Raw genomic sequence first — 10,724 nt, 5'->3', positions numbered from 1 at the left:
AATAGCTGATAACAGGTCCTTCAGATCTCAAATTCTATTAAAAAAAAAGTAAAGAAAAAAAGAGACAGAAATATGATAATTATGACAAGGCCAGAGAGTAAATAGGAGGATTAGCCCCAAACCTGTTAGACAAAATAACACTTTAAGAGGCATTTGAATATTTTGATCCTGACCAAGTGGTATTGCTCTTACCTGGTATGAGGTGGCAGCAGTGCAGCCCTCATCACTCGAGCATGCAATAAGGCTGATATGTGCTTTGTAGCAGTGAATTGATGCCAAACAACCTGATTTTATCAACAACCACACTCTCAGGACATTCTACACATGTAGAATAGGAGTGGACAGCAGGCTAGATTTCCTTCGTTGTTGTAAATCATTCACTTCTACTCAAGTCAGTGAAGCACTGCCAGCTAAGACCTGCTGAGGATCTGTGCAAGGACCTCAAGGTCAGTATCTTAGAGCCTTAGAGTTAGTATCTTTTTACCTTGCTTGCCATAAAGTTATTCTCCTTGAGAAAATCTCCTTGTGCAGGAGGCAACTTATATGTTCAACTTACCTCCTATATGCACACTGCCCTCCAACCAACAAGCATTCTTTAGCAGATGCATGGGAAGCTGATGACAGAGCAAGTAGTTTTATTCACTGAGTCAGTTTTGACATGGAAGGGCACTGAAAAGCTGAAAAATATTTATAGGGAGTTCCACTTTCAATATTAACCAGAATACCAGTGGTTATTTTGTTATTTTTAAGGAGTTCTTAGATGGAATAGCATTACCCCTTTGAGGAAGTTGGTAGCACAGAGAAAATAGCTATCAAGATTTACATAAAACTAACAGTCATGTTATGCTCAAAAGCTTAAGTTTATTGCTCTCTTTAATGACTATCACCAGTATTTTAAAAAAGAATGCCAGTTCTTTCTGCTAGCTTCTCACTGAAGGAAATATTTTAAATACAGCAATAAAATCAAGTGGTTTAAAGATAACACATTTTGCCACACATTCATGCAAACCCTGCAGACAGGATTTTTACAGGTTCATGGATACAGAATAAACACAAAGGTGTGTACTAAAATATTGGGAAACTTTTTCCCCACAGTGATGAAGTTGTAGGCGTAACATTTCAGGCCTTACCCTGCACCTGCTGACGTCAATGGCAAAACATCAGTGGGAGCAGGATCAGCCCTTTTTGTTCTGAGAGCTGCTTTACCTTCTCCTGATTAGGAAGTGCAGTAAATTTGCAGAATCTTCTGCACTAACAGAAGCAGTGGGTTTTGGTTATTGTTAAAAATAAAGAGAAGCAAATATATTTTTAGTAGGTTATTAGAGCTTCTATTCACAAAACACTCATCTTTCATGTTAAGGATGCTGCATACCTCCATTTTTCTCTGCTCAGTGAAGCACTAAAATGTGTGCTCACCTCTAAGCATTAAACACAATCTTCCCAGCCTGACTGAAATCTAAACCAAAAAGCACAGGCAGTAGTTGTATCATTGGAAAGGAAACACTGTTGCCTGGACCAGTGATTAGAATGGGCTAATTATTGTCTTAATTTGGTTTGAGGGCAAATTTATCACAAAGCAGCAAACAAGTTCACTCTGATTTTTTTTTAAGCTGCCTTTAGGATTTGCATTAATTTTAATAGGCACTGGACACATGGTTACCCTCGAAGTTTTAAAACAAGTATAAATTCATAGAATAAAAGTGATTTTTATTAATAGGTTTTTAATAAAGATTAACTAAAAAAAATCCTCACCTGATTTTGAATCTCAGATTTCAGAAGAAATTCTGTTCTATGTAAAAATAGAAACTACGTGCAGAAATATGATCTGTTTGCCAGATGACTAAGATGCCCAAATATTGACAAAGAAAAGGTAAAGCAAGAAGCATTTATGTTCAGATTAATGTCTACTCATATTCACCCCACTATGATGATACTGGGGTACACTGCTGGTAAGAATTCAAGGCAAGAATTTGACTTGTCATTCAAATCTTGTTTCCCCTTTAGTTCTGATAACACTGGTAGTGGACTGCTTTAGAAAAAATAAACAAGCAAACATGATGTGTGAAACATCATTTCAATGCAAATCTACTTGAGTCTTTCAATGCAGAGGCTCAGAAGGTTTACGATACACACAGTATTCGGTAATTTTATATGTAAAAACAATCAGAAAGAGGCAAAAATTTACTTTCAAGCTTAGTCAACATACGGCACATTTCAGCATGACAATTCAAAAAGTTTCACACTGTATTTGGATATATTAGCAATGATGTTTTAAAAAAGAACAAACTGAAGACAGTGGAATTTTTTTTCTGGATTTTTTTCTTGCTTTTGTAACAAATGAAGCTACTATTATTATTTACAGTATAAATAAGCCTTTTTTGGTGAAGATTACGTCCTGTCACATATGTTTAAGACAAGGCGTACCTCAGCTCTTTAATGTCAATGCAAACAAGAGCATAAAAGCAATATCAAAGTAAAATAATATCTCTCCAGCTAAGACAGCCAGGTTACCATGTGTCTCTTATCAGATCTGAAAGATAACTGAGCGCAGTCAAAAGTTCTCCTGGCTTTAGCCTTTAGGAATATCATGAACACTTATTCTTCTGCTGCTCTAGAAAGCTGCTTTCCGTACAAGCTCATGACATGATGCACAAATTGATACTGTTCACAAGTCTGGATCATTCCTCCCCTGAAAGGCAAGAAGAAAAGGGAGGGAAACAGCAGTCTTATTAGTTGCAAACACATGAGGAAATAGCACAGCTAACATGAAGCTTGTGCTCCACAGCAAAGGTCCATTCCAAAGCTTTCTGAAATGAGTGAGAGGTGCCCTTTGATTGTAACCAGCTTCAAGTCTGACCTCAAGTTCCATTTTGAAAGTGTCTGCTGAGCAAGGAACAGAAGGTAGTGAGAACAGGAACAGGTTTTACATTCATTTTCCTTGGCAGAGGTTCTCCTCCAGGAAAACATCACCATCATAATTTACTCTTATCTTACCTGAGCACCTGTATTCCAAGAACCTTTCTATGAAAATTAATTCCCACCCCAAAGCCCTAGAGAGATAGATGGGAGCAGGGGAATAAAGAGGGGAAGCAGCTTATCCAAGACTTCACAGCTACACTAGGGACTGCATTTGGGACCAAAGGCCAAGCCAAGCCACACCAGCCCAGACAACAGATGCAACTTTCCCATTCTGCAATGAGGATTCTTTCCTCTGTACCACTCCACATCAAGCTTTTGGCAAGTTAGCCAGAGAACTAGGGATGGCCATCAGGATTTTGGAGCACACAGTGTTACTTTAGAAAGGACAACTCAGATTTGTAACTGAGTTAACTGCTATGCACACTCTGATAGCAAAATATCCCTCAGCACAGTAACCTGTTTTGGTTCAGCTTATTTTTCAGCTTTTACAGTTCTCTTTAAAACTGAAAACCTGAAAGGAGATGCAAGCAGGAACAAAAGTAGTTTGATTTCCCATGTGTGTGTATTTCTGCAAGTAGCATATTAACCAACAAATAAGCACTATGGGGGAGGCAAAAATGAACAAAACCAATAGAATGAAGTTGCTCTTTTTAAGCAGATTCTAATAACATATGGAATTTTGCGAAGAGTACCCCATCAAAGGTGATACAATCTCTTGACACTCCATTATGAAGACAATTAGAACTTGTGTCCGAAGCTCACAGAAAGTGTACACAGAATTGTCCCAGTCCTGGTGCTGGTGCACAGATTCTGGCAGCACGGTGCCAAAAGGAGGCTGAAATGACAAGTGGAATTTAGGAACATGGGAACCCACAGGTGACTGAAGCTGACCAGACTGTGTCAGTCTGAGGAAGAGCACATGTGGTGCACTCCCTTAGAAACCGCACCAGAGGACGCTGATGAAAAGTTGCTTCCTCTAAGCCAAATGGGTGCCAGACTGCTAGCACTCTCCTTGGAGTTGGCCCTTTTCTATGGGGTCCAACTTAACCATTATGGGTCACACAGCAGCCATACCAGTAAGGATGAGATGAGCAGGATAGACAACCTTGTCCTTCAGCCCCTTACACTTACTTTGTTAAGCAGCTGCTTGAAATAACATTGAACAATGAGCAGGGATGGGCAGGGACCTATTCTCTAACCTCTCATCATCTAGCAAAGGTGAGAAACACACACTGTGTTTCTAAAAAAAAAAAATTCCTAGCTGAGCATCTCCTCCCCATCTGCTCTCCTTAATACAAGCTCACAGTTGATTTGTTTCCGAGTCCCTCTGTGCTCCACACAGCACTGAAATATATCCATGTCAGACTGTGACACACAAGGAACATTAGTCATATCTGACAATTTCTCCCCAAGAAGTTCCATTAAGAATGGGGTTGCATCCTGAAGTCGTAGCAGCAGAAGCACCAGGGTGTCCATTGAGATTCAGACCACAGGAAATTATTTTCCTTTTTATCCAGTTTCCTGCTATGTGGTGGCTTCCTCTCTTGCCACACATATGCACACCATGACATGTGCTTGTTGTCCAGGCTTTGGCACAGAATTATGTTTTCACCCCTATTTGCCACAGAAACCTTTGAAATCTGAGTTGCATTGTGGGCAATGACAGAAATGTCTCTCAGCACTGTGGGAAGGATGCAGGAATGATTACTTCCTCTCCTTAGTCATACTAGGTTATTTTAGGACCATCTGTTGGCCACTGATGCAAAGCCCAGTGCACAGAACTTTTCCAAGGGATTTGCGAGGGAATGAAGGGAAAAAACCCCTTTGTTCTCTCTCATGGGTACATGGCAACCTCAAAGGTGGTTCTCAGGGCTAATGCCAACCTTTCTACTTCTGTGTAAAGCAGGGAGGTGCATTCCTTCAGACATCTATGCTGGCCTGCATTCAGCCTTCATTCCCTAAGTCCCTGCTGACTCTTACCATCCTAGACAGCAATCCTCAGGCAAGAGGAAGAGACACAGCCTTCCTCTTATAGTTGCTTGGACACTGTCTCAACCTCTCATGCTACTTTTGAAGTCTCCTGGAGATTTTGGGGGGAGTTAGTGAAAATGAGAGTGGGTGGCAGCATGACTTCCAAGAGACTACAAGCCCTATTTTTCAGACCTTGAAGAAATCATACTTTTCTGTAGGAAGGATGGTGATCTGCTTTCCATTTTGAAAATTTTACTCCATGACATTTAAATGGCTTTTATCTATTCCATCCCACTCCTGAGAGCTACATGGCAGCTACAGAGGCTCCTGCAGTCTTCCTTTACCCCTATGGTGTCCTTTAAGTATGATTTTCGATCTTCAGAGTCTTAAAGAGACTGCCAGTTCCCCTCTCCCTTCAAAGCTAGTATTTGCAATTGGCTTGTTGTATCACACACATTTGTAAGCAGGAGCCTTCAGCCTTCATTTGTGTGGCAATTTTCCTGTGTAACATCAGTCACAGAGACAAGATAGTTCACATCCAGACAGATATTTAACTGGACCATGGATAATCAGCACTCACTATTCATAATCTGGTTTTCTTTTTCTCAAGAAGCCTTCCCTTGTCTGGGCTAAAATCCACTGAAACAGCCAAATCTCTAAGCCCCTGCAGGTCCCTGTCTATCAGAGCCTCAGCAGGGCAGCAAGCATTTCATTTTTTGCCTCCCACTGTGCATAATTTCTTCTCTGAAATAAAGTTCAGCGTGGGGTTGAGGTTCTTTTTTTTCCCCTCAGAAAAATCTTTGGTATGTTTTTCGTGACATCTCTTCCCCCGACTACATTTATCATTATCATTAGAGAGAGCACTGAGACATGTTTTGATGGCACTTGAAACCAGTGGGAGAGGAAAAATAACATCTCTGGTACAAAATTCAAGTCTGTTTACTTCATAATCAAACTCAAGGTGGTGTGTTAAGAAATGCTTAACTGAAAACCATTGAATTTGTGGAGATTTTCACAGTTCCTTTCATATGTCTGCAAACACTCCAGGTTCTGCACTCTCCTTCCCCAGGCAATGTTTCTCTCACCATGGCTCACAGCTCTGGTATATGAGATAAATTTTCATTTCTCCTTCTGGGAAGAAAGCTATGATCTGTAGCTCTGAACTTAAGTAGAGCAGACCTTTGAGCCTTTGCTTCTGTATGAACACATAGGGCCAACTCCTCAGCTGGTAAAAGGTCGTGCTTTGCTTCATGGAGATGGACAGCTGTGCAGATTTTGATGCCAGCTGTGAACCTAAATCAGCTCTGGGGCTGTTCATTAAGGTTTACACTCAGGCAAAGATTACAAGTCAGAGGAACATTCTCTCTTGGCCTCCACTTAGGTCTGTTCTTCCCCTCTGCTTATTTGCTTCTCCTTAAATAAGGGGGACTATTACCATTTTTGCTTTTTACTTTTCTGGAAAGGAAGCAGGCTTTCTTACCTGTCTAACCGTAACTGGCAGGCTGTTCGCAAAATGTCAACTATGCCCTCGTTCTTCAGCTGTTTACAGCAGACACTTGTGGCAATAAAGCAGCCAGTCCTCCCGATGCCCGCACTAAGGAAGGGAAGAGCAGAGAGAGGCAGTGGAGATGTCAGAAGGATTTTGGAACTTTCCTGTCAAAGGACTGCCACTAAACCAGCACAGACCCCATCATCCCTTTTGTCCCTCTGACCTTTGCCAGCTGGGTGCTTCCAGATGGAAAGCCATAACTAGGGAAAGATACCAACTTCACTGGATGACATGATTAAGTGTGAGCCACTTACAGGAAAAGGGTGAACACTGCAGATACAGTGCTAAAAATTGACCCAATACGCTGTTGAACTTCTCACTGAACCACTGTAAAAAAGATTCTGCATTTCTTAGTAAGATTTGGTTCGACAGGAAGCCTTGCTTTGAAGGCAAACTTTGCTTTGAAATTCTCAATTTTAACAGCTTCTTTGAAGCTATTTTCATTCACAGGTAGGGTAAAAAAACTCAACTCTTGCTTAAATAATTAGAGCTAACAGCAGTATAATAAATGTGATGTCATTTTCTGATCAGATCTGCAATCTAGTAATTTGAATTAGAACAGAGTACAACAAATTCACTATCAAAAAAATTCTTAAAGTTTTCCTGAACTCTTTTGTATCTGATACAGTCCTTAGTTTATGACCAGAACTGAGTTTATTTTCAAAGGCACAGTGCTATAGAAGCTGTGAGTTATTCTCATCACCTAACAAACTACCAGCAAATGCTGGAAGCACTTCTTATGCATGAAATAATTAAGTGAGCATAATTAGGAATAATTACTTGACACAATTACAGGAAATCCTGCTTTCATTTACATTGTGAGAAAATCATAATGCAAAACCAGTGGCAAGAAACATTCAAGCAGTATTGGAGTTCACAATTCACAGCTGCCCACAAGTTCTTTGTCTTCTGCTTGACCATAACCAACCAGACCACAGCACACAGCTCCTGATACTGTTCACTGTCCAGTTCACCTCAGTGTTTTGCAAAGAGAGGGAACAACACCAATTTTTAGATAAAGGAAACAGCCCTTGTCCCGGACAAGCTGAAGGTCTCTCAGTGGCTGAGACAGCATTGGGTGGCACATTATCCACATAGAACACATCATAATCCTGTCTCCTTGTCTCTTAGTATTTTTTTCAAACAAAACTGCCCCATTTCTCCCAAGATTATTACAGTGTCATGGGGATGACACCATACAAATGGACAGAAAAAATATGCAAAGCAGAGTGGCATGGTAACCAGCGGCAGATACTACAGTTCTTCAAGGAGCGCCTAGAGAGTCACAAATTTTCATGGACAAAGAGGACCTCCTTACAAGCCAGTTTTTATTTTCATCTGAACTCTCCCAAATTTTTCCACATGTGTTTTAAAACACAGGCAGAAAAACTGGACATGTGGTATCACATGAGCATTTTAATAGTGATTACTCCATATTAGTTTACAGTTGGATCTGTGATGACACCAGGCTACCAACCATTTCTGCCAAGAGGCTCTTTAAAAACATTCTCATTGTATAATACCCATTTACTATGGCTTTTGGAGAGCAACCATCTGCTGTTTCCTAGAAAACATTATGCAAAATTAAGCAATATTCCGTACAAAAATAAATTTGGCAAAATGTTATTGAAATGATGGAAGATTACTCTGGCAGGAAAGCCAAGCAGGCTTTCTGCTATTTACCTGGAACAACTGTTTTGAGAACAGACTGTAGTTTTCAAGTAATCACATTTAACCTTCCTAAACACTGGCAAAACAGGGCTTCCTTTTAGACTTCTGGAACTTCTCCAATTTTCCAAGAAGTGTAATTCATCTATGCTAAACTTTAATGGTTTAGAGTGCATGAACCAACTTTTTAAAAACACTCTTGGATGAAAATCAACTAGCATATTTGATTTAGTAGTGGTTGCTGGTGCTTAACATGCTCCCTTAGATAGCAGTGCAAAGGAACATAGTTACGTCTACAAATGATAAGTGCATCATCCCACTTCTTTCTGAGGACAGAAGAGAAGTATCTATCCTCATCTATTTTTACTCTGCTCTGATTGATAATTACATTTTTTTTTTTCATCAAGCATCAAACCACTGTAAAGATTTTGCTCTTTCCATATAAGAAATTTTCATATTTGCCAGGGATTTTTACTGATACTTCAGTTTTACTATCAATTGCATACATTTCCTGACTATCAATTAGTACTTGCTGTAACCAGTTTTGTCACTCTGTCATTCATGTGTTACATTTAAATTATTGTCTTTGGCCTAATAATGATTTATAAAAAAAAAGCAAAGAAGGAATCTAAAAAACAGGGGGGTTTGATGCTTAAAATTTAATGCTATTATTTGTCTGCTTGTGTTTTCCTACTCAATTTCATCTAATGAATGCTAATCTTTGCTAACCTGGCCCTTCAAAGATAATTAAAAGCATATATTACTGGCAAGGCAAATAAAATGAAATTATTCTTACAAGTAACTGAGCCATTGCCAGCTTCTATGTTCAACTCAGCCTGTATCTTAATGTAACACTTGGTAGTAGAAAACCATTGTCATTAAAGCTTTGAGGTTCCAAGCACATTTCAGAAGCAGTTGGGCAAGATTTCACACATGTGACTTGATGGCCTTGTGTCAGTCTCTGCACTGTGTCACTGCATGTGAAGAAGTCCTTAGAATTCAGACACAACATTTATTTACCTGCAGTGAACAATCACTGGGGCATTCTTCTCCTCTGCACTCTGCATGGCCTCCTCCACTTCCAGTACTAGCTGTAACAGAGGAGGGGCCTGGTCTGGTGTCTTCTGGTCTGGCCAAGACGTGTACCAGTAATGTTTCAGGTTTCTCACTTCTTCTCCTTTCTGCAATCCAGTTAAGACAAACACCACAAAAGTTTTACAAGAACTTCTCATTGTAAAAATTGATGCTGAAACATGGCCTTCCCTTTAAGACTGAGAATATTAAATCAATCTGCTGGCTGGGCACACATGGTCCTGGAGATTGCTGCAGAGCACTGATGAGATCTTTTTGACAAAGGTGTTGGAGGAGCCAACGAGGAGAGCTGACCTTGTATTAAGTACATGGCTGGGCACGTGAAGGCTGGGGGCAGCCTTGGCTGCAGTGGTCAAGAGATGGTGGAGGATCCTACATGGAAGGAGCAAGGGCAGTAAGTAGGATTACAAGACTGAACTTTGGAAGACATAACTTTGATTCTTTCAAGGACTTAATTGCAGGAACCCCTTGAGTTAGGGCCCTAGAAGACAGGGAATCCAATACAGATTATTAATATTCAAGCATCACTTCCTCCAAGCTCAATTTTGGTGCATCCCTCTGGGTAAGAAATCATGCAAAGAGGGCAGGAGCCATGCATGGATGAGCAAGAAGCTTTTGGCAAAAAAAAAAAACAAAAACAAACCAAACAAAAAAAAACAAAACAGAAAACCCAAAAAACACAAGAAGGAAATTTATGGAATATGGAAAAAGGGATACGGCACTTGGGATGAATGTTGTCAAAGTATGCAGAGATGTGACAAGAAAGGTTAAGGCCCATTTGGAATTAAATCTGGCAAGGGATGTCAAGGACAACAAGCAGGGTTTCTTCAGTTGCATTAGTAGCAAAAGGAAGAGCAGGAAAAATGTAGGCCCGCTGCTGAATGAGGTAGGAGGAGCCCTGGTGGTTAGATAGAGAGGATATCCTAGAGGATACAGAGAAGGAAGAGTTACTGAATGAATGCCTTCTTTGTTTGTCTTCATTGCCAGCACTGGCCCTCAGGAGTCCCAGACCCTGAAGCCAAGAAATTCTGGAGAAAAAGACAACTTTCCTTTGGTTGATGAGCACTGGGTTAGAAAGGATTTAGGTAAACCTGAAACCCAGAAATCTATGGGCCCCAATGGGATTTACCCATGAGTGCTGAGGGAGTGGGCAGATGTTACTGCTAAGTCACTCTCCATTATCTTGGAAAGATCATGGAGAAAAGGAGAGGTGCCTGAAGAATGAAGGAAAGCCAACAACACTCCAGCCTTCAAAAAGAGGGGGCTACACACCAGTCAGCCTCAGTTCCATCCCTAAAAAGACAATTAAAAAGTTCACCCTGCATATCACCTCTAAACATGTGGAGGAAAAGAAGGTTATCTGGAGTATCCAACATGGATTTTCCAGGGGGAAATCATGCTTGACCAATCTGACAGTCATACCTGTGAGGGTATGACTGGCTGGGTGGATGATGGGAGGGCAGGAATATTGTCTATCTTATCTTCAGCAGTGCTTTTGGCCCTGTCTTCCATAACCTCCTCATGA

The 10,724-nt window shown here is 40.5% G+C and overlaps 1 protein-coding gene across 9 annotated transcripts in view; it reads right to left on the bottom strand.

Annotated features, from left to right (window-relative positions):
* Positions 1-841: 841 nt before the first annotated feature.
* The window catches only part of PTPN5 (protein tyrosine phosphatase non-receptor type 5), a 76,804-nt gene continuing 66,921 nt past the window's right edge, over positions 842-10,724 (bottom strand). For all 9 annotated transcript variants that reach the window (XM_077784267.1, XM_077784265.1, XM_021525660.3 and 6 more), the window contains exons 12-14: positions 9,128-9,288; positions 6,371-6,484; positions 842-2,689 (exon numbers count right to left, since the gene is read on the bottom strand). In XM_077784267.1, coding sequence (XP_077640393.1) covers positions 2,596-2,689; positions 6,371-6,484; positions 9,128-9,288 — 369 coding nt within the window. In that variant the 3' untranslated portion in view covers positions 842-2,595. The remainder of the gene's footprint in view (positions 2,690-6,370; positions 6,485-9,127; positions 9,289-10,724) is intronic.

Source organism: Lonchura striata, chromosome 6, assembly GCF_046129695.1.
Source record: "Lonchura striata isolate bLonStr1 chromosome 6, bLonStr1.mat, whole genome shotgun sequence".
Lineage (NCBI taxonomy): Eukaryota > Metazoa > Chordata > Aves > Passeriformes > Estrildidae > Lonchura > Lonchura striata.
Note: the sequence above shows the minus strand (reverse complement) of the source record. Positions and strands in the feature narration are given on the sequence as shown.